Genomic DNA, 24854 nt, shown 5'->3' with positions numbered 1-24854 from the left:
ATTCTAAACGGAAACTATGCAGTTAAAAATGTAGACATGTCTGGCTCAATTTCTGATTGGATGATCTTGACCCGGTTACTAAGTCCCTCCAAACTAAGTTTCCTCCTGTTGGAGTAGGGTCATCTTCAAGGTCCTTTAGAAGCCGGGAAGGGAAGCCCGCACAGTAGGATGGCCTCCGCGCGCGGACTCGGGGCGGGGCGGGGAGGGGCGTTTCTGCGCGTCGCCCTGGGCCTGGCTCGCTGGGCGGCGCTTCCCGGGAGTCCCCCGGTCGGGCTACGTCCGCCCGTCACCTCGCGGGTCGCTCAGTGGGAGGCCGAAGGCCGACCGACTTGTCTTGTCGCCAGGGCCATGGCCCAGGACCGCGCAGCCACCCGCCTCAGCGTCGTGCTGGGACATGTCCGCCGCCCCTTCTCTGGGGCCGTCGTATCCTTCGGGCTGCGGGGGCTCGGGCGGGGAGGGGGTGGCTAAGCGAAGCGCCCAGCCGCCGCGCGGGCCCTTCCTCTTCCCCGCGCCCCGGCTCCGCTATGCGCGCGGGGGGACAGCGGCGGAGGGGTACTCCCCGGCGCGGGGGGCCTGTCGGTGACCACGCTGGCCTCAGCGGCGGACGTGCCGTCGCTCCAGCGTTCCCGGCCTTCCTGGGGTCTCTGCTTCCCTGCTTAGTGAGGGGACGAGGGGAGGCCTCGCCCAGGCTTCCGCTCTCGGCTGCCTCATTTTCTGCACTTGGACCCAGACACCTGGGAGCGTCGAAGCAGAGTCGCCCCTGAAGCAGGAGCGCAGAGCGGCTGGGAGGCGCCAGGGCGGGCGCGGGCGGCGGGGCCCCCCGGAGCTCGGCGTGCGCGGTGCCGGGCGCCTGCGAGCCCCTGGGAAATGGCTTGGTACCCTTGTCCTCCTCCTGACTTGGCGTTCATTCAGAGCTGTGTGAGCTGCCGGATAAGATCCAGAAAGATGTCACTATATGATCTGAAAATCAAATTGCTTCAGAGAATTGTTTTTCCCTTCTCAGAGACCGTGTTCTCGTTCAGGAGGTACTTTTGGAAGCTCCACAGAAAACTCTGAGATTTTTTTCCTTAAACGACCGGGATTAGCTCCTGTTGTGCTATATTTCAGATCCTGAAATTTCCCATAAAAAGATTGCTGTGTTTCTTTTACTTTGCTTTCCCCGCTGAGTTCCAAGCAGCGATGTAAAATCCCGTCCATCGGCTGATAAAGGGAACCCAGGTGATGTAATTTCACTGTACCGTGAGAAAACAGAAACTGAGGCTGGGAGAACTGAAAAGTCTTGACCACGGTTATTTAACTTAAGCAGCAGTTGTCAAACTGTGGTCCCTGGACCAGTAACATGAACATCACCTGGGAACTTGTTAGAAATGCGGACTGTCGGGTTCATCTCAGACCTAGAGAATCAAAATCCCTGGGGTTGGCGCTCAACAATCTGTTTTCACTTGTTTCAGATGCATGCTCAATTGTGAGAGCCATGGGTACACTAAGATTAGATGTAACTGGAACTAGAATTAAGGTTTCCTGGTCCTGTCTGTTACTGCTTTTAAAATTCAATGTTCTGGTTCTTGTTATAATAGTATCAAGGTCAGAGCTTAGCTTTTGTCATCTGTATTTCCTAACCGCACTATCCAATATCATTTTCTGCCCTGGTGGAGAGGCCAAGACCAGCACTGTGCGTTGTGGTAGCTACTGAGCCACATGTGGCTATTGGGCAACTGAAATATGACTAGTGTAGCTGAGGAACTGAGGTTTCAATTTTAATTTATTTCAGTTTAAATAGACAGATGTGGCTAGTGGCTCTCATATTGGATGGCTCTGCCTAGAATTTCAGTGAATATGTGTGGTTTTTGCTAAAACAGATTACTGGAAATTCGGTAGCAGTTTTTTTCCCGCCACAACTGGTTCTACAGAAACACAGGTTCTGTAAGAAATAATTTTTGAAGTATAACACAGTGCAGTTTTTAACTGAAGATAAGCATAAAGAAGAAAATTAATATGGCCTGTAATTCCACCACTAACAGATTATTTGTAAACTTTTTGGTGTGTCTTTTCTCTGCATCTACATAACTACATAAATAGGACCATCCTGTATGTACAGGTTTTTTTGGCATCCATTTTTTCATGTAACTTTTTTTAGTAAACATAGTAAATGCTTCATTGTATATAATAATAGTACCACATCATTAAAAAAAATTCTCCAAGAACAACAACAAAAACATAATGTAGGAGTGGTAAGGTGGAGAAAATAATTTTGTACTGGAAGGCGGCAAAGGGAGTTTGTACCAACCTCATCTGCTGAAAAGAGATGACACGGTCAGTAACCTCTCTGCCTCAGGGAAAACCGGTGGTAGATAGTAATTTTGACTCCTGCTTGCCTTTCTCCTTGGCTGTTCTATTGCTCCCAGTTATATAAGGACATTTTTTAAAAATGATCACATGTTTATGAGAAGTGACATTCTGAAAGTTACTCTTTAAGCTAAAGAAAAGATGAAAACAATGAGAAGTAAAAGAGAAATAATGGGATGCTAAATCAACAACCTGTGGTTACTGGAAAAGAAAACTAGAAAGTATAGTTCCTTAAGATATTTAAAATTATACTCAACTGTGTGATTCCTACTTTTCTTGGAGTCATTGTTTATTTAATACATTTTTTTTAATGACCAAACTTTCTAATATTTTGGACAGACTTTCACCAAATAAGGATCTCTTTTGAATAGTACATGTTTCTTTCTACTTCTAGAATTGAACCTTTCAATTTTTATTCATTCAGCAGCTTAGTGGAAGGAATAGTTATGTGGAATAAAATAGATGGAAGCTAAGAAGTAAAAAGCATGGGTCAAGTGTTGACTCAGCTATTTTCTGCTGGTGACCCTGGACCAGAGCCATCCAAGCCTAGGTTTTCTGTTCTGTGCAGCAGAAATTATAATAAAGTTCCTGGGCTCCAGCACCTCCTCAGCTTTTGTGAAAATCAGATGAAGTGATAAAAAGCGCTAGTGCACAGTTTTCAGAGACTACGTTGCCACTCTGCCTGATGTCCATTTGGGACCAGTCTTCTCTTGTGAGTGCTAATCCAGGACAGACCGTTGTTTCTAGAAAAGATTGACTCCTAAATTTTATTTACCTTAATTCACATCCTAGAGAGCTCACCCCACTTCAGGAGCTATTTCTCCTGGCAGTTTCCATCCTCAACAATTTCAGTAAGTAGACCCAATTTTAATTTTTAACCACTCAATGTATAGAAGGGTTTTTCTAGTGGTAGCTAGGATATAAAATATAATATATCATGTTGCCTGATGAGAATTCATTATACAAATCTTGTTTCCAGGACTTGTTTTTATTAGAACAATTCTGGATAAATTTGAAGACCCTGACTTTAATTTTCTGTATGTATTTTAAAATTCAGATAAGTAGGAAAAATATCAGAAAGTTCATAATCTGGTTTTTTAAAATTCAGGCTTGATATATCTCATTTAAATTAGCTTGTAGTCTGGTCATACTGATATATAAGGTAGTGTCTTTGGTTTATTTTAAATTACTTTTTTTATAGTTGAAATGTTGATATACAATCTTATATTGGTTTCAAGTATACAACACAGCAGTTCAGCAGTTACCCATATTATTAAATCTCCACTCCCACAAGTGCAGTTACTATCTGTCAACAAAGGAAGATGTCACAGAATCATTGACTATATTCTCCATGCTGTACTATCCCTGTGGCCAACTTATACTGTGAATCAGAATTTCTGTGCCTCTTTATCCCCCCTTCCTCCCCTACTTCAACCCCTCCCTCATGGTAACCACCAGTCACTTCTCAGTGTCTGAGTCTACTGCTGTATCTTAAATTACTTTTGAAGGGGAAGAACTTATCTCCAAGGAATATTTTCATAGAGCCACACACAGTCCAATACAGAGGGATGGATTGAGTGATCTGAGTTTGTACGTATGCTGTACACTTATTTGGATTTTGTTACTTTGATTTCTTCTGAGAGTGCATGAACTGGATATTTAAAAATATACAATCTATTGAATTTATTTCCCACCTGAAAAACCAGACATGTTCTTACAGAAAAAATTTGAAAATCAGAGAAATAGAGGGAATTTTAAAAAATCATCCATAATTCTATTACATAAAGGCAATCTGTTAAAATGTTTGTTGTATTTCTTTACAGTCTTTTTTTAAGAGTGCCTTGTTTTTGCATAATTGTAATTAAAATATGTTATTATAATAAGCATTCTCCATACTATTATATGCTCTTCATTTTTAAAGCCTGAGTCACATCCCATTGAGTGTATATAATCATTGTTCCATTTTTTTGGTGACAGTAGTTAATGCTTGGATTTAATGTTTAAACACTTTTTCAGACTATTTCATTGAATAAATAAAAACTGGAAATGCTGGATAGAAGTGTATGAACATTTCTCAGGTTCTTGATATGTATTGTTAGGTCATGATTTCTAAATTGGACTTATTTGAGACTTGTTTTCTCCTTTAGGTATACTCGGGATAATCATGTCCTAAGCCCAGAACAGAGAATGTTTTATGAAGAAAATGGGTTTCTTGTCATTAAAAATTTGGTCTCTGATGCTGATATTAAACGCTTTAGGTACTAGAACCCTATTTGTTGTTTTACAGAAAAATGTGTTATATATATGTAACGGGAATATGAGTAAGATTAGCTTGGGCATATTCAGATATTTTTTAGTAATTTGGTTCATGACAAAGTGACTAGACCTCTGGACCCAGGTTGGTTGGCTTTAATCTTAGCGCCGCCACTTAACATGGGGCAACTTACTTAACCTTTTCATGCCTCTGTTTGCATATCTGTAAAATGGGGAAAATAATAGTGCTTAGGTCCTAGAGTTGTTACAACTAAATAAAGTAACATACAGAGAATACTTTGAACAGGGCCTGGCACATAGTAAGTGCTGTGGAAGTGTTTGCTATTATTATTCAGATGTAACCAAAATTACAGATATTTCCCAATTGGTCTGCTAAGCTGAGGAATATTTGAATTTCCTGGTAGTGAATTCCAGCCTCATAGTTAAGAGGCAGGGCCATTTTCTTCTCCTTCTCATTGGAACTTTTCAACTTGGGCAGCAGGTCAGTTTAGTGAAGAGAAACCACACCCAGAATCTTCAAGCCTTTCCACAGAGCAGGACCAGGCAGGTGCTTGGCAACAGAGGCAATAACATCATCTGCCAATTTGATTTTTTAGGAATGAGTTTGAAAGAATCTGCAGAAATGAGGTGAAACCAGAGAGAATAATGATAATGAGAGATGTGACCATTGGAAAATCAGAATATGTTCCAAGTGAAAACATGGTTTCAAAGGTCCAAGATTTTCAAGAAGATGAGGAACTCTTCAGCTACTGCACTCTCCCTGAGGTTCAAGACCTTCCTGCATTTTCCTTCTCTTTAATAGTCTCTCTGCATGCTTGCCTCTGAAATCTGCTTTTACTTTAGCCAGCCCTTTCTGCTGTGGCCCCAGAGCAGAGGTTCTCAACTGGAGGCAGACATTTGACAGTTTCTGGACACATGTTTGATTGTCACACAGGAAGGATGGGTCTACTGGCTTCTCATGGATAGAGGCCAGCGATGCTGCTGATGGGACCTAGGCATCCTACCATGCATAGAAAAGCCCCCTCCCCAAAATGATGAATTATCCAGTCCCAAATATCAGTAGTGCCCCGACCGAGAAATCCTGCTCTACAGTTGGCTGACTATCCTTGGTTGCGAAGGGTAGGAATTCTGTATTAAAGACAGACAGCCTTTCTCACACTTGATATCAACAGGGGTGAAACTGCTGAAGCTGTTCATTGTAAATCCATTGACTTATTTCCTTTTGTTTTATGAATCTAGTCAGTGGAGCTGTGAGTGTGTTTTAAACTATTTTTTTCTTTTTAAAAAAAGTTATTCTCTAAGAGTAATTTATACTTAATGAAGATATCCAAATAGTACAGAAAGGCATAAAATGAAAAGTAAAGTCTCCCTCTTCGCCTCCACAGCCTCACTCCTGTGCAGCTTTTCTGTGTATTCATCCGGAATGATTTCATGTACATGCAAGCATATCTGTACGCCCCCACCTTTTGTGTGACATGAGAACATAGTGGTTGTCACCTTGTCTTTTCCATTTAGCAGATCTTAGACGTCTTTCCCTATCAGTATCTATGCGTTTACTTCATACTTTTTAAACTACTGCATTGTATTCCGTTGCTTAAATTTACCATGGGTTATGAACCATTTATTTAGAATGGTTTTAAAGGACACATTGCATATAGTCCTTATGACTTTGAAGAAAGACTGTACAGGTAAGCTGCCTGTGATGACCAGCCCCTTAGACTTGAAATGAGAGGGAAAGTAGCCCCTCTGAACCAGCCACTCTTCCCAACTTCAAGTCCTGTTATGGAAATGGAAGTTGTGTGGGTGAATCATGGATGAAAAGCTTGAAATCAGAAGCAGCATGTAGTAGCTTAGGCACTGTCAGGACTTTCAGATTTCCTCCATCTCTAAGGTGTGACCCATGCATCATGTAGTTCATGGAATGATTTTTAGATGTATGCATGATTTTAATAGGTATTTATTTTAATGTATGTTGGGAAAAGTCCCCAGCATATCAAACCCATGATTTCAAAAATGTTATTAATCAAGATAAGACTAAGTAAAAGAAGTGAGTTAATTTAATTTAGGGAAATTATTGTCTAAGGATATTGGGAAATTCTGTAAAATATGGCAGAAATAGTGAAGATGGCTCTTGAATGACTAAAGCTTAGAATATACCGGCCTAATCTTACTACTGACGGACAGTGACTGCATTGGGGTGTGGGTGGGGACTTGATAATATGGGTAAATGTAGTAATCACATTGTTTTTTCATGTGAAACCTTCATAAGAGTGTGTATCAATCATACCTTAATACAATATTAAAAAAAAAAAAAAGAATATACTGGCCTAAGTGAATACCAAGAAATAACAGGCTTTATAAGAAAACAAGTATGAGGACTGACTTATAGGATTTTTGAACATTTCAAGTGTTTCATACTCAAATTGCCAATGTTCTTTATATTCAGGAGATCAAATAGTAAGGAATCATAGGAGTGCTTCATATCTTGCAGGCAGACAACAGTAGCATTTGAATACTATCTTTTTCATTTAACTGGCGCTGCCAACTTGGGCAATTTATTAGCCTCAGGCTTATTCATTTTAAAGGATTAAATTAATATGGGCATTAACTGATGGATTAGTGTGAGGCCTCAATGGACTGATGTATACAGCTCCAGGTAGGTAGCAGTCATACCATGTTGAGTGTCCTTTCTGCTTCTTGCCCCTTCCTAAGTGGTGAGATGCCGGAAGCAGCATCCTGGCTGCGAGGCCGGGACTAATTCAGCCCTCCCTGTCACATGCTGTCATTGCAGCTTAGTCTCCTTAGCATGTGCGTCAACCACAGCTGCCCTTGTCATTATTTGTTTAACATCTTTCTTCCCACTGGAATATAAACTCCGTGGGTTCAGGGACCTGCTTAGCACGTTCATTGCTGTGTCCCTGTTTTCTGTTACTCTGTCCAGTTCGTAGATCTTAGTACAGGTCGAACGAATGGCTGAATGTGAAGTCTCTGGGCCCCTCAAGACGGCTGCAAATGTGCTGGGTCCTTGCATGTTGGGTCCCTTCTTGTGAAGCGTCTCAAGAAGGAAGAGGAAGCTGCCTTCTCACTGGGCAACCATTGACAGCTTTGGTGGAAAGAAGGGTATCCCCGTCTTCCCAGTTGAGAGCTCATAGAAACTGATCTTCCTTTTAGAAAAATTGGCTAGGTTTCCAACTGGCTTCAAAATGCCTGTTTAAATTAAATGTGCTGTAGATTTTCAATTGTTGGCGTTTTCATGATTTATTTGCAATGTTGTGAAATACCAACTTGTTTGTTAAGTACTGCCGTCTTGGTTCTTGTATAGATAATTGTACTTTGTGCCACTTGCCCATGCATCTGATTTCCCATGAACTTTTTCTCCCCTTTTCCCTTAGATTCTGAAATATGTGGAGTGCTTCACTGGACCCAATATTATGGCCATGCATACAATGTTGATAAACAAACCTCCAGATTCTGGTAAAGGATTCTTACTTGTTAAGAAAAAGCAAAAAAATAAAAGCTTAATTGAAAGTAGTTAAGGTTGATATTCTAACTATAGCTATGTGTATAACTGCTAGATTTTGTATAAATGAATATATATGTACTTTTATATAAGTCTTAAGATAGTTTACATCATAACAACATTGAAGTATAATAGTGATTTCAGTTAGGGTTTTTGCTGGATTTTTAAACAACTTGATTCCCAAAAATAGAGTGTAATAAAAACGACTGTTCATATGCCATAGGCTCCTATTATTATCTCTAAGCTTTGTTAACCTTTCCGACCCATTATAGTGTGAATTCTGCCTTCCTGACCTGAAGATATTCATATTACTAACAAAATTTAAACTATTCTTATGAATCAGATACTACATACAGTTCTTTAAATTTCTTGTGCTTACTCAAATGCAACTTTTAAGACTTACTCCCAGAGAGACTGATTTGGAAGGCAGAGCTCAGGAATCTGCAGTTTCTTAACCATCCCCAGAGATTCTAATGCAGGTGGCTTTTGGGTCACACTGAGAAATTCTGCTGTGCCAGCACTAGTAAACTGGCCATTAGGGATCCATCTATCCTTTTCTACTTTTTCTTCCTCCCAATGACCAAGGTAGGTTTGTGTGACAGACCTGTAGCTTAACATTACCAAGTCTCTTCCTCCTTGGATGTCTTGCCTGGAGACATCAGGTAGCCTGGGGAACCAAGTTCAGAGAGCAAAACCAGGAAAAATGGAAATGTGGTCGTGGTACCTCTGATTCTACAGAGTGACCATACACCAAATACTTCTAGTTCAGGGGGAACCTTTTAGAGGACTTCTATTTAGTTAATTAATGTTTTTTGCATTAGCCCCTCAGCAGGCTATCAGGAGACCTGAAGTTTGACCATTCTCTGATTTAATTACTCATAATCAATTTTTTTAAATACTAGGTTCTGTGACCAAACCAGAGTTATAAAGCAGTAATGTATAATAAAAATAATAACATATGTATAGCAAATGGTGTGTGTTAAGTCCTCGGCTACCAGAAACCCAGATAAAAAGTGTAAGATCTGGAGTTAACGTGCTGATCTGAAATTCCAGTTTGGTGCTGTCTCTCATGGCTGATGTTCTAGAGCACTGTTTCCTTAGTTCGGTTCTTGCAGGGATAGGTCATTGTTCTGGTTTTTCAGCCAGAAGAGAAGAATTCTGAGATTGAAGCATCTTTTAACAGCAGGTTCTGTTTCAGGCAAGAAGACATCCCGTCACCCTATGCACCAGGATCTGCACTATTTCTGCTTCAGGCCCAGCAATAGTATAGTTTGTGCGTGGACAGCCATGGAGCACATCGATCAGAACAATGGCTGTCTGACTGTTCTCCCAGGCACACACAAAGGCACCCTGAAGCCCCACGATTACCCCCAGTGGGAGGTAGGTCTGCCTAGAGGCTGAGTCTTGATCAGAATCTTTACTGTTTTGATTTCACATCAGTATACATGAAAAGCTTTACCAAAGAGCTTTTCATTTCCTTTTTTAGCAAAACATCATTCTAGGATTTGGAATTAGGATAAAGGAAAATTCAAGGGTGTCAGATAAAATAATCACTTGCTTTCAACAAGTGTTTGAAAGCCTACCAATGTGGGGAACTTTGGTAGGTGCTGTATAAGGATCTAAGACTATAAAGCCTAATTGCAGAGGCAAAACATAACACTGCAGCACCAAATGTGTGTTACAAGTGCCGAGAAGCATGACGCACTGATTGATGTCTCTCAGAGTAAAGACGAGGGAGCCACTGTCTCCTTCCCGCTGGAGAGACCAGCAGAGGCTCTGGGAAGGGCTGAGTAGTATTCCACTGTGTGGCTTTTCCAGGGCTTGGCAATTTGGCTACTGATGCTGCAGGACTATAAAATGCTTTTGAGTCCGTGAGTGATGAGATCAGATTGGTTCTTCAAGAATGATAATTGTGGGTAATTTGCAATCCCAGTGTAAGTTGGTCACGGGGATGGTAGTACAGCACAGAGAATAATTAATGATTCTGTAACATCTTACTACATTGATAGCATCTGCACTAGAGGGAGCAGGGATTTAATAATATGGGTAACTGTTGAACCAACTGTGCTGTATATTTGAAACCAACATAAGATTGTATATCAATGATACTTTAATTAAAAAAAAGAATGATAGTTGTGGGATCTGGTACAGGATATATTGGAGGTATAGAAGTCCAGAGGAAGGGAAATTATTAGCGTTTTAAGTATAAGACAATAAGATCTTGAAACCTCATAATGATGGTCAGAATGGGAAGAGCACTTGTTGTTAATGTAGGAAGAATGAAGGTGGTTCTGTGGGAAGTAAAGAATATATCTATAAAGGCTTCTATCTCAGAATTCCTGTGCTGATTAGTACTAAGTGAAAATATTTGAGTCTGGATTCTGATATACAATCTGGAATTCTGAGATTAATCAAGTAAGTTAAGGGTTAGGAAAGGTTTGGTGCAAGCAAACAGAAGTGGGCTCTGGCTGATTAAGCCAAAGGGAATGTTTAGAGGGCTGCAGGCCCATGAGGATTCTGTAGAAAGGCTGGCTAGCTCTGGTGGGCAGGAAAGCAGGAGTCGTTACTTAGTTGGAACTGTCGGGCTGGGGCACCTGGCATGGTTAGTTGAACCCGGACTATGTCTTATCTCTTTGATCCTCTGCTCACATTCAGAATGGCCATAGTGGGAGGTCAGATTGGCTTAGCCTGGGCCTATCCACCCTGGCTAGGAGAGAGGCACACTGGATCACAGTCACAGCACAGTCCAGCAGGGAAGCAGCCATTCCACAAAAGGAAAGTGGGACAGTCTTAGCAAGGGGGATGGTATGCTGTCCCCACCCCCAATAAAGAATTATAATCTTTAAATCACTTCTTGTTTTAGCTTCTTCAATAAAGACATAACCATTATCACCCAAAGCAATAACTAACTTTGGAAATGGGTAAAAACAAACACTTTTATTTTTCTTTCTTTATACTGTATTGACATGACAGGTTTTAAGCTCAGAAAAATGGAGCATTTTCTCTCCCCTAGTTCGGGAAAATAGTTAGCTTCTCAGAGATACTCCTGAGTAATAGAAGAAAGATTTATGCACAGTTCCAGGTGAGGAGAATATCATACTGGGAAAGAATGATCATGGATTCAGGCTGAAAAGGTGGTCTTCTGTGTTTACTGGAAAATGCAAAGCTGATCTAGATCCTCATTTATAAATCAGTAAGTAGGTAGAAATTCCAAATTTTTCATTTCGCTCCCCAAATTCATGATTTTAATAACCATGTATAACTTTCTAAAACGAGGCATCTGAGAAGCTTTTGTACATTAAGGAAATTATTTTTAAGAATTGAATTTATTTATCTCTTTCTCTTGGAGGAACTTAGAGAACCTCTGTTTTTTGTGATGAGTTACCGATAAAGGTTTTATTTACTGGCTTCCTCAAATGCAGACTTGGCTTCTCTTCCATGTTCTAGGGGGGAGTTAACATAATGTACCATGGGATCCAGGACTATGATGAAGCTGCGGCCCAAGTGCATGTTGTCATGGAGAAGGGAGACACTGTTTTCTTTCATCCTTTGCTCATCCATGGATCTGGTGTGAACAAAACTAAAGGATTCCGGAAGGTATGCATTAACATCACTGCCAATTCCTAAGATGAATAGGTTTGAAACAAAAATGTCAAGATATGTTAAAATTTTAAAGATTTGTGACTTCTAACTCAGCTGGCCTTTAGTCTGGTTTATTTACGAGGATATATATTTGCCTACTTCATGCTTTTTTGCTCAAATCATTAAGAAGCCAGGTGACTTCAGGATCCCCACCCTGTTGTTGCTGAATCATCAACATTTCATGGAATTTCTTCAGAGCAAGAGTTTACTTGACTAACTGACAACTTGTGCTTTCAGAGGCCAAAACAATGGCTGACATACTAAAATAATATTTGGAATGTATATAGCTCATAGTTGCCATATAAGAGGAAAGTTTAACTGTATGATTCTACTTATCTGAGATGCTCAGAACAGGCCAATTCATAGACAGGAAGTAAAATAGAGGTTATTGTTTTATGGGTTCAGAGTTTATGTTGGGGATGGAAAAGTTTTGGGTATAGATAGTGATAGTTCAATAGTTACACAACATTGTGAATGCATTTAGTGCCACTGAATTGTACACTTATAAATGATTAAAATGATAAATATTATGTTATGTATATTTTACCACTATAAGAAAAAGAGAGGAGGTATGGCTTTGACCAGGCAGGCTTAGGTTTGAATCCCACATTCTTTAAAAAAGAGGAAAGTTTATAATATCATTGCTATTGGGAAAAATATTACTGAGGCAAAACAAAAGTTCTGAATTGGTTGCCCAGAAATCAGGTTTGGTAGGCAGCTATATTTTTCACCCCTTAACCTCAGAGTGTCATAAACTTAATGATTTCATTGCTTACATTAAAGATTGATAACATTTCTCATAAATTCCCAGATTTCTTGCTTCTCTAAAATACAACAGATCTAACAGTACTGTGTGGACTCACATTTCCCCATGACAACATGGCTGTTGATACTAAATACTGGAAGCTTCTTCGGGGCTGAGTGAGGCTTTCTGGTTTGTCATGCTAACCCCTGCTTGTTTCCCCAAGGCCAAGGGTTAGTTGCCAAATTTCATCTTCCATTCATTTATATTTGAGGGTGAGGCAAGAAGGCACTCTCTTTGGGGCAAAATTTAAGGGGAGTGGCACCAAAAATACTCAGCCATCAAAATAAATAATATTTTAAGGCAGCCTTTTAAGAATCAGAATGGATGCAATTGGGCTCCAGGATGAACACAGTGCCAAAATTTAAATAAAGAGAAGGATCAAAGTCCATGAGCATGACCTTCAGAACTGTGCAAGTAGGCGGGGTACAGGCACAGTGATACAGATAACATGAATTTTAATATACCAACTTGGCTATTTCTCTAAATCTTTTCAACTAATTTAATGTTTGGAAAAATATTAAGCATTAGAAGAAACTACATAAAAACACGTATATAGAACTGCACATTTTCCCTTTTGCCTCGCTCCAGTATGGCTTGGCTTGTCACTGGGGCTTCTGTGCGAAATGGAGTCTGTGACTCCACTGGCTGGAAATTTGATGTTTTGGGCAAAGCTGGAAGTCCTTCTGACAGGTGTGGTCACCTTAAGATAACTAACTTGTGGATTAGGAAGGTGAATTGTAACTAACTACTGCTTTGCATCTTAAATTTGTTCATAACTTTTTCAAGAATGGGGAGAACCAAGTAGCTTCCATCTGACCTTCAGACAGAAATTAGATGGCTATTGTATGTGAATGCTGTCAGACTTTTTTTTTTTTTTTTAGATAATTATTTTTTATTGAAGGGTAGTTGACACACAGTATTACATTACATTAGTTTCAGGTGTACAACACAGTGATTCAACATTTATATACATGATAATTCTAAGTACCAGCTATCACCATACCAAGTTGTTACAATATTTTGACTATATTCCTTATGCTATACATTACATCCCGGTTGCTTATTTATTTTACAATTGGAAGTGTGTACTTTTTCTTGGTTGTTGTTGTTAGGGCATCTCTCATATTTATTGATCAAATGGTTGTTAACAACAATAAAATTCTGTATAGGGGAGTCAATGCTCAATGCACAATCATTAATCCACCCCAAGCCTAATTTTCGTCAGTCTCCAATCTTCTGAAGCATAACGAACAAGTTCTTACATGGAGAACAAATTCTTACATAGTGAATAAGTTACATGGTGAACAGTACAAGGGCAGTCATCACAGAAACTTTTGGTTTTGCTCATGCATTATGAACTATAAACAGTCAGTTCAAATATGAATACTCATTTGATTTTTATACTTGATTTATATGTGGATACCACATTTCTCTCTTTATTATTTTTAATAAGATGCTGAAGTGGTAGGTAGATAAAACATAAAGGTAGAAAACATAGTTTAGTGTTGTAAGAGAGCAAATGTAGATGATCAGGTGTGTGCCTGTAGACTATGTGTTAATCCAAGCTAGACAAGGGCAATAAAACATCCACATATGCAGAAGATTTCTCTCAGAACAGGGGGGGTGAGGTTCTAAGCCTCACCTCTGTTGATCCCCAATTTCTCACCTGATGACACCACTGCGACTGTGCCTGTCTTAGGTTGTTCCTCCCTTGAGGAATCTTACCCGTCTCTGGCTAACCAGTCATCTTCCGGGGCCATACAGGGAAATGTTAAGTTGGTAAGTGAGAGAGAAGCCTTATTGTTTGAAATGGTTAGCTTTTTATTTCTTTGCATATTTATGCCCTGTGGCTTCTATGCCCAGCATTTGTCTTGAGGTATCTTTACCACTTGGAGGAGTTATGATACTCGGTAAATTTGATATGAGGCATGAATTCTATTTAAGAATTCGTTGTAATTAGGAAGGAAGAAGAAAAGCTATAGAAGTAGCAGGCGGGAGAAAACATGGGAAGATTGATTATTTCTTTGACATTTCTTCTTGTAGAGTAACTTCAGCATGTATATATTTTAAGCTACTACTTAAATTGCGCACACACATTAACATAATAGGAGTATAGTTACATAACCAAAGCATACCTGTAATTACCAGCCATCTCCAGTGAAACCAAGAAAACCAGTTAGGCATCCTAGGCATTTGTGAAAACTTATCAATGATATGATGGTTATTATCTAACTGAATTTGAATAGTTTGAGAAAAATCAGACAAATTAAAACAACCCATTCCTGGGCACTGTTCACATCCCATATGTTCTTTTAACAGTAAATAGTCTGTACTTGTAAGATTTTGGAGCGCTACAATTTGCACTTCTCCTAATTCTTGGTTGAGTTCCAACAGTATAGATCCAGTCAAATTTGTTGTTTTACTGTATGCACAGGCCAGCTTAGATATCTCCTTCATTCCCATGGCAAGTCCAGGAGCTGGTGGGATGAGTGCATCTACAGCTGTAGCAGTGCATGGATCTTTGTTGGGGTTTTTTGATGATCATCTTCTGGCATGAGTCTTCCCGAGAGTGCTGATGTTGGAAGTTCTCTTTCATATCGTTTCTTAGTTCATTTTCGGGGTAGCCAAATTAGGCTTTGATCCTCTGTATAAACACAAACAGACCCTTTGCCTACACTTTTATATGTCCTTTATATCATTGTGTAGAACTCATTAGAGGTCACCACATAGGAACTGCATTTTTTTTTTTTAATCATTAATCTACACTTACATGACGAATACTTTGTTTACTAGGCTCTCCCCTATACCAGGTCCCCCCTATATACTCCTTTACAGTCACTGTCCATCAGCGTAGCAACCTGTTGTAGAATCACTACTTGTCTTTTCTGTGTTGTACAGCCCTCCCCTTTCTCCCACCCCGCTATGGATGCTAATCTTAATACCCCCCTACTTCTTCCCCGCCCTTATCCCTCCCTACCCACCCATCCTCCCCAGTCCCTTTCCCTTTGGTACCTGTTAGTCCATTCTTGAGTTCTGTGATAATGCTGCTGTTTTGTTCCTTCAGTTTTTCCTTTGTTCTTATATTCCACAGATGAGTGAAATCATTTGGTATTTCTCTTTCTCTGCTTGGCTTGTTTCACTGAGCAAAATACCCTCCAGCTCCATCCATGTTGCTGCAAATGGTTGGATTTGCCCTTTTCTTATGGCTGAGTAGTATTCCATTGTGTATATGTACCACATCTTCTTTATCCATTCATCTATGGATGGACATTTAGGTTGCTTCCAATTCTTGGCTATTGTAAATAGTGCTGCGATAAACATAGGGGTGCACTGATCTTTCTCATACTTGATTGCTGCATTCTTAGGGTAGATTCCTAGGAGTGCAATTCCTGGGTCAAATGGTAAGTCTGTTTTGAGCATTTTGATGTACCTCCATACTGCTTTCCACAATGGTTGAACAAGTTTACATTCTCACCAGCAGTGTAGGAGGGTTCCCCTTTCTCCACAGCCTCGCCAACATTTGTTGTTGTTTGTCTTTTGGATGGCAGCCATCCTTACTGGTGTGAGGTGATACCTCATTGTAGTTTTAATTTGCATTTCTCTGATAATTAGCGATGTGGAGCATCTTTTCATGTGTCTGTTGGCCATCTGTATTTCTTTTTTGGAGACCCGTCTGTTCAGTTCCTTTGCCCATTTTTTAATTGGGTTATTTGTTTTTTGTTTGTTGAGGCGTGTGAGCTCTGGACGTCAAGCCTTTATCGGATGTGTCATTTTCAAAGATATTCTCCCATACTGTAGGGTTTCTTTTTGTTCTATTGATGGTGTCTTTTGCTGTACAGAAACTTTTCAGCTTAATATAGTCCCACTTGTTCATTTTTGCTGTTGTTTTCCTTGCCCGGGGAGATATGTTCAAGAAGAGGTCACTCATGTTTATGTCTAAGAGGTTTGTGCCTATGTTTTCTTCCAAGAGTTTAATGGTTTCATGACTTACATTCAGGTCTTTGATCCATTTTGAGTTTACTTTTGTATATGGGGTTAGACGATGGTCCAGTTTCATTCTCCTACATGTAGCTGTCCAGTTTTGCCAGCACCATCTGTTGAAGAGACTGTCATTTCGCCATTGTATGTCCATGGCTCCTTTATCAAATATTAATTGACCATATATGTCTGAGTTAATGTCTGGATTCTCTAGTCTGTTCCATTGGTCTGTGGCTCTGTTCTTGTGCCAGTACCAAATTGTCTTGATTACTATGGCTTTATAATAGAGCTTGAAGTTGGGGAGTGAGATCCCCCCTACTTTATTCTTCTTTCTCAGGATTGCTTTGGCTATTCGGGGTCTTTGGTGGTTCCATATGAATTTTTGAATTATTTGATCCAGTTCATTGAAGAATGTTGCTGGTAGTTTCATAGGGATTGCATCAAATCTGTATATTGCTTTGGGCAGGATGGCCATTTTGACGATATTAATTCTTCCTAGCCATGAGCATGGGATGCGTTTCCATCTGTTAGTGTCCCCTTTAATTTCTTTTAAGAGTGACTTGTAGTTTTCAGAATATAAGTCTTTCACTTCTTTGGTTAGGTTTATTCCTAGGTATTTTATTTTTTTTGATGCAATTGTGAATGGAGTTGTTTTCCTGATTTCTCTTTCTGTTGGTTCATTGTTGGTATATAGGAAAGCCACAGATTTCTGTGTGTTGATTTTGTATCCTGCAACTTTGCTGTATTCCGATATCAGTTCTAGTAGTTTTGGGGTGGAGTCTTTAGGGTTTTTTTATGTACAGTATCATGTCATCTGCAAATAGTGACAGTTTGACTTCTTCTTTGCCAATCTGGATTCCTTGTATTTTTTTGTTTTGTCTGATTGCCGTGGCTAGGACCTCTAGTACAATGTTAAATAACAGTGGGGAGAGTGGGCATCCCTGTCTAGTTCCCGATCTCAGCGGAAATGCTTTCAGCTTCTCGCTATTCAATATAATGTTGGCTGTGGGTTTTTCATAGATGGCCTTTATTATGTTGAGGTACTTGCCCTCTATTCCCATTTTGCTGAGAGTTTTTATCATGAATGGATATTGAACTTTGTCAAATGCTTTTTCAGCATCTATGGAGATGATCATGTGGTTTTTGTCTTTCTTTTTGTTGATGTGGTGGATGATATTGATGGACTTTCGAATGTTGTGCCATCCTTGCATCCCTGGGATGAATCCCACTTGGTCATGGTGTACGATGGTTTTGATGTATTTTTGAATTCGGTTTGCTAAAATTTTGTTGAGTATTTTTGCGTCTACGTTCATCAGGGATATTGGTCTATAGTTTTCTTTTTTGGTGGTGTCTTTGCCTGGTTTTGGTATTAGGGTGATGTTAGCTTCATAGAATGAGTTTGGGAGTATCCCCTCCTCTTCTATTTCTTGGAAAACTTTAAGGAGAATGGGTATTATGTCTTCCCTGTATGTCTGATAAAATTCCGAGGTAAATCCATCTGGCCCGGGGGTTTTGTTCTTTGGTAGTTTTTTGATTACCGCTTCAATTTCGTTGCTGGTAATTGGTCTGTTTAGATTTTCTGTTTCTTTTTGGGTCAGTCTTGGAAGGTTGTATTTTTCTAGGAAGTTGTCCATTTCTCCTAGGTTTCCCAGCTTGTTAGCATATAGGTTTTCATAGTAGTCTCTAATAATTCTTTGTATTTCTGCGGGATCTGTTGTGATTTTTCCTTTCTCATTTCTGATACTGTTGATTTGTGTTGACTCTCTTTTCCTCTTAATAAGTCTGGCTAGAGGCTTATCTATTTTGTTTATTTTCTCGAAGAACCAGCTCTTGGTTTCATTGATTTTTGCTATTGTTTTATTCTTCTCAATTTTATTTATTTCTTCTCTGATCTTTATTATGTCCCTCCTTCTGCTGACCTTAGGCCTCATTTGTTCTTCTTTTTCCAATTTTGATAGTTGTGACATTAGACCGTTCATTTGGGATTGCTCTTCCTTTTTTAAATATGCTTGGAGTGCTATATACTTTCCTCTTAAGACTGCTTTTGCTGCGTCCCACAGAAGTTGGGGCTTAGTGTTGTTGTTGTCATTTGTTTCCATATATTGCTGGATCTCCATTTTGATTTGGTCATTGATCCATTGATTATTTAGGAGCGTGTTGTTTAGCCTCCATGTGTTTGTGAGCCTTTTTGCTTTCTTTGAACAGTTTATTTCTAGTTTAATGCCTTTGTGGTCTGAAAAGTTGGTTGGTAGGATTTCAATCTTTTGGAATTTACTGAGGCTCTTTTTGTGTCCTAGTATGTGGTCTATTCTGGAGAATGTTCCATGTGCACTTGAGAAGAACGTGTATCCTGTTGCTTTTGGATGTAGAGTTCTGTAGATGTCTATTAGGTCCATCTGTTCTAGTGTGTTGTTCAGTGCCTCTGTGTCCTTACTTATTTTCTGTCTGGTGGATCTGTCCTTTGGAGTGAGTGGTGTGTTGAAGTCTCCTAGAATGAATGCATTGCATTCTATTTCCTCCTTTAGTTCTGTTAATATTTGTTTCAGGTATGTTGGTGCTCCTGTATTGGGTGCATATATATTTATAATGGTTATATCCTCTTGATGGACTGAGCCCTTTATCATTATGTAATGTCCTTCTTTGTCTTTTGTTACTTTCTTTATTTTGAAGTCTGTTTTGTCTGATACCAGAATTGCAACACCTGCTTTCTTCTCTCTGTTGTTTGCTTGAAATATCTTTTTCCATCCCTTGACTTTAAGTCTGTGCGCGTCTTTGGGTTTGAGGTGAGTCTCTTGTAAGCAGCATATGGATGGATCTTGCTTTTTTATCCATTCTATTACTCTGTGTCTTTTGATTGGTGCATTCAGTCCATTTACATTTAGGGTGATTATTGAAAGGTATGAATTTATTGCCATTGCAGGCTTTAAGTTTGTGGTTACCAAAGGTTTAGGGTTAGCTTCTTTACTGTCTTACTGTCTAACTTAACTCGCTTGTTGAGCTATTATAAACACAATCTGATGATTCTTTATTTCTCTCCCTTCTTATTCCTCCTCCTCCCTTCTTCATATGTTGGGTGTTTTGTTGTGTGCTCTTTTTAGGAGTGCTCCCATCTAGAGCAGTCCCTGTAGGATGCCCTGTAGAGGTGGTTTGTGGGAGGCAAATTCCCTCAACTTTTGCTTGTCTGGGAATTGTTTAATCCCTCCTTCATATTTAAATGATATTCGTGCTGGATACAGTAGTCTTGGTTCGAGGCCCTTCTGTTTCATTGCATTAAGTATATCATGCCATTCTCTTCTGGCCTGTAGGGTTTCTGTTGAGAAGTCTGATGATAGCCTGATGGGTTTTCCTTTGTAGGTAACCTTTTTTTTCTCTCTGGCTGCTTGTAATACTTTGTCCTTGTCTTTGATCTTTGCCATTTTAATTATTATGTGTCTTGGTGTTGCCCTCCTTGGATCCCTTGTCATGGGAGTTCTGTGTACCTCTGTGGTCTGAGAGGCCATTTCTTCCCCTAGTTTGGGGAAATTTTCAGCAATTATTTCTTCAAAGATATTTTCTATCCCCTTTTCTCTCTCTACTTCTTCTGGAATGCCTATGATTCTTATATTATTTCTTTTATATTGATCACTCAGCTCTCTTAAAATTCTTTCATTCCCGGAGATCCTTTTATCTCTCTCTGCATCAGCTTCTCTGCGTTCCTGTTCTCTGTTTTCTAGTCCATTAATGGTCTCTTGCATCTCGTCCATTCTGTTTTGAAGTCCTTCCAGAGCTTGTTTTATTTCTGAATTCTCCTTCCTTAGTTCTTGCATATTTCTCTGCAAGTCCATCAGCATGGTTATGACTTTTGTTTTGAATTCTTTTTCAGGTAGACTGGCTAAATCTATCTCCCCAGATTCCTTCTCAGGGGAAGATGTAGCAGATGCCGAAGCTGTCTGGGTTAGTCTTGTCTGAATCATATTTTTTTGCCTTTTCATGTTGACAGGTGCTATTGACTGTCAGCTGGGAGGGCCAAAATTTTCACTTACTACTGGCCTTTCTTTACTGGGGCAACTGCGACCCCTAGTGGCTTGTGTTGGGTAATTGCGTGTAGAGTGGGTCTTTGTGTCTTGCCTGGCCGGGAGGGAGAAATTTCCCTTTCTGTGGGCGGAATTTGTCTCAGGCTGCTTCTCTGCTTTCGCAGCGCCCGGTGGGGTGATGGATGGGGGGGCTGCTTGACTGTTTGCCTCCGTGAGGGGTCTCAGAGCTGTTGCCCAGGGGTTAGTGCACCCGGTTTTCCCTGTAATTTCCAGCTGCTGTACTGTGACCTGGGTTGTTTCCGTCAAGCTGTTAAGTCCCTGTCCCTTTAAGACTTTCAAAAAGCCCCCGCTTTTCTTTGTCACAGGGGCATCAGCTTCAGCACCCGCTCTGAGGTCTTACCCCCTGTTCTCCCAGTATCCAGGGCCCCCTGGGCATATACTGTGTCTGCGCTCTGGCCCGGATGGCTGGGGCTGGGTGTTCAGCAGTCCTGGGCTCCGTCTCCCTCCTGCTCTGCCTATTGTTCTCCCGCCGGGAGCTGGGGGGAGGGGCGCTCGGGTCCCGCAGGGCCAGGGCTTGTATCTTACCCCTTTCACCAGTCGCTGGGTTCTCGCTGGTGTAGCTGCAGTCTGGCCACTGTCCTGCGTCTTCTGGTCTCTCTTTTGGGGCTAGTTGTGTTTGTTGTATTTTCAAAAGTATATATGTTTTTGGGAGGAGATTCCCACTGTCCTACTCACGCCGCCATGTTGGCTCCGCCCCCCGAATGCTGTCAGACTTTGTCCTTTTGATTTGAGAGCGTGTGTGTGTATTATTTTCCTTTACAAGATATTTTCATTGTTTTTTTTCTGTTGTTTTGCTTTTATTCCTTCTGTGGTCATTGAAATAACAACCTGTCACAAACTCGATGGAGTAACTAACTTCTGTGACTAAGACGGTGATAAAAATTCTGGAAGACATCCTTTTTTAAGACTTGGGGATATCCATTCATTAGAAAAATCAAATGCTAAGAAGTTAAAGACCTCTTACCTATGAAATTATGTTCCCTGCTCCATATATATCTTTTGAAAATAAAGATCACATCTACTTAAAAACCTCTTGTAATTTCTCAATTAGCCTTTAGCTGGGCAAACAAGAGAAGGAACCACAACAGGACTGATGTAGGACACAGTGGACTGGCTTTCAATCTAGAAATCAAATGTGGAGTGAAATAACTGACTTTCTAAAAAAAGACTCCTTGCTTGGTTTGCTGGTGTTGATGGGATTTTTTTTCTTTAATATTAATTGGTTCACTTTGCACAGGCAATTTCCTGCCATTTTGCTGATGCCCACTGCCACTACATCGATGTGAAGGGTACCAGTCAAGAAAACATTGGAAAGGAAATTGTCGAGTTAGCAGATAAATTGCATGGAATTAAAGGCATCACCCTGAAGGTATGTTTGTATGAAACAACAAGGTAAAGGTCTTGGGATTTTTTTCTAAAGAAGCTTAATAATTCTCATGCCTGATCTAATTTTAAAGTATAGATTGTTGGGTTTAGAGCTCATTTCAGAGATGTTGCTGAGACCCACTAGTAAAGACAGTGGAATTTCAGTTTGTACTTGCTTCCTGGTATAGGGGTCCTGAGAACTGCATCTGCTTCTTTATGCCTGTGGGCAGTCCTGTGGAATGCAGGCTATCCTATTCCAGGACAGATAGGTGGGAAAAGAAATAGAAAGCTACCTAAGTGCCCCTCAGTAGATGAATGGATAAAGAAGATGTGGTACATATATGTACATATGTATATAATGGAATATTACCTGGCCATAAAAATGAAATCTTGTCATGGATGGACCTTGTGGGTATTATTCTAAGTGAATAAGTTAGAGAAAGATAAATACTATATGGTCTCACTAAAAAACTAAAACAAACAAACAAAACAGAAGTAGACTCATCAAAACAGAGAACAAACTGTGCTTGCCATAGAAGATGGGGTGGGGAACAGGCAAAATAGGTAAAGGGGATAGAGGTACAAACTTACAGTTATAAAATAAATAAGTCACTGGATGAATAGTACAGCATAGGGAATACAGTCAATAATATAGTGGTTTCTTTGTATGGTGACAGGGTAACTACACTTACTGTGGTGAGCATTTCATAATGTATATAATTGTCAAATCATTGTGGTACACCTGAAAACAATCAACTATACTTAAATAAATAAATAATAAGAACAACAAAAAAGAAAACAGATTTAGGGGACAGGAAATGAAGGGCAAAGGCTATGTTCTAAGGAAAGTTAAAGGTTTGGGCTATCAATCACAGGCCTCCTTTATTTGTATAGAATAGAGTATTTATGCATTTGGAAATCCAGTAAGACTCCCAGAAAGCAATTGTCAAGTAAGTTTTTGTTTGGGGCAGTTTGCACCTGGAGTTTAATAAGAGGTATATCTTGCATGTAGCGGAGATTAAAGGTCACTAATACTTATCAATAGGGAGTGTGAGACAATATTTCGTATGCTTTCCTAATTAATACACATCACTTGTAAAGTATTTCTTTTTAACTTGTGGACATTCAATGCTGATGATAATTAATAGACAAATTATCAGTCAAGGCAAATAAATACATAAATCTACTTTGTAGACTAAGCACATTTTTAGTGTCTGAACCAAGAGCTGATCCTGTTTTTAAATTTGTAACAGATAATGATAAAGCATGCATTTCCTATGGGAGTGGCATGGCCCCAAACTGAGTGTAATGATAGCTCTGGGCCTTCCAATACTTTGAAAAGCACTGCACACCAGTACACCAGTGGCAGGCCCCCACGCCACTGGGAGTCACCTTCTGAAACACCTTCCCAGCTCAAGACTCTTCCTTCACCCTTTCTCCCTTCTCCTTTCAGAATCTATGAATGTATCCTGTATCTGAAAATGCTCTGATTTCACATTTGCAGATCCTAAAGAAAGTCTTGGCCTTCTCCCTTTGTCCAGTACTTAAAATATCTTACCAAGGTGACATTTTTTTGTCAGTTGGGGCTTCCATCCAACACACTGAATTTTAAAGCAGAAAAAAATATATATATTCTATTTGAGGTTTGTCAAAGTTGCACTATATGAATTACCTCCTGTATTTACTTTAGGTACTCTTTAAAGTGTAGTTTATTAGCTTTACTTAGAATAGCAACACTAATTTCTGCTATGTAAGTACCTTTGTAAGGTCCAAAGTCACTTTTGTTTGCCGAAATTGTATAAGGGACAGAGCTAGATTACAGAGTGGGTCAGTTCCAGAACTGTTCTTCCCACCATACCTTTTGCTCAAAAATAAGCAATAAGAAATAAACAAGAAAGTCTGAATTGTTTTACTAAGAACAAATCAAAAACAAAGAAATAAACCAGTAACCCATGATATCATTTTGATGACTATGGTCTAATCAGGAGTAGATTACTCAAAATGGGGCAAGCAGATAACATCAAGGAAAGCAGGAGAAGGGGTAGTAAACTGTTTGCATAACACTCAGCCAGATACGAAGCATGTCAACAAGAGTGCCCAGTGAAAAAGAACTGTTTGGGGACTTGCTATCTTAGTGTAACACTATTTTAATATTGTTAAGTAAATTAACTGGAGTCTTAGCATATGGTTTATTTATTCACTGATATGATTATTGTGGAGTTTTTTTTTTCTATTTGTTCATTTGTCTATGCAAGATACTATTTTGTCTTATGGGGAATAAACAAATCAAAGTGTTACACAAACTCTGTTTGGCATTATTTCCAGGACATTTGGAGATTTCGAGCACGACTTGTGAAAGGACAAAGAATTAACCTTTGAAGTAACCCTTTGCTCTTTGAAAGAAAACCAAAAAGAAACAAGGTGTCTAAGGAAAATGTTCTCTTATTGAGACATGTAATCTTCTCTATCACTTATTAATAAAATCAAAATGTGTGTATCAGGTACTTAATTGCAAATAGTTGATTTTGCAATGTGGTGGTGTTGCTTTAATGGATATAAAAAACATAATAGTGAAATACTACTGTTTTAAGGAAAACTAACTGGATTGCAACTAATAAAGATGATTAATGTGTAATTTAAATGTGTTTAATCAATTTTGTTCATTTAATTAGCTCTTTACCCAACCAAAAAATAATGCTTTTGAAACTTAAGGTGTGTTGAGTTTTTGCAACCTTCTCCTGGAAAACCCACCACCTATCCATTTCATATCACGAGAGACTTCTTTTCACATCCGGGAACAATGTATAATACATGCATATTTAATGAAGGGCATTAGAAGGGCATCATGGAG

The 24854-nt window shown here is 39.6% G+C and overlaps 1 protein-coding gene across 2 annotated transcripts; it reads left to right on the top strand.

Moving 5' to 3' along the window:
* Positions 1-146: 146 nt before the first annotated feature.
* PHYH (phytanoyl-CoA 2-hydroxylase) lies at positions 147-24644 on the top strand. Of its 2 annotated transcripts, none has more exons than XM_036908085.2 (9): positions 147-423; positions 3139-3197; positions 4494-4604; positions 5217-5385; positions 8013-8094; positions 9339-9520; positions 11588-11737; positions 21876-22007; positions 23257-24397. In XM_036908085.2, the coding sequence occupies exons 1-9, from the start codon at positions 169-171 to the stop codon at positions 23491-23493; spliced, it is 1377 nt and encodes a 458-aa protein (XP_036763980.2). In that variant the 5' UTR covers positions 147-168; the 3' UTR covers positions 23494-24397. The 2 variants fall into 2 exon arrangements, with proteins under 2 accessions (XP_036763980.2, XP_036763981.2); XM_036908086.2 differs by having other exon boundaries at positions 156-423; positions 24329-24644.
* The last annotated feature ends 210 nt before the right edge of the window (positions 24645-24854 follow it).

The sequence above is a fragment of the Manis pentadactyla genome, chromosome 3, assembly GCF_030020395.1.
Source record: "Manis pentadactyla isolate mManPen7 chromosome 3, mManPen7.hap1, whole genome shotgun sequence".
Taxonomy (NCBI): domain Eukaryota; kingdom Metazoa; phylum Chordata; class Mammalia; order Pholidota; family Manidae; genus Manis; species Manis pentadactyla.
This window is presented reverse-complemented; position numbering and strand designations above follow the sequence as displayed.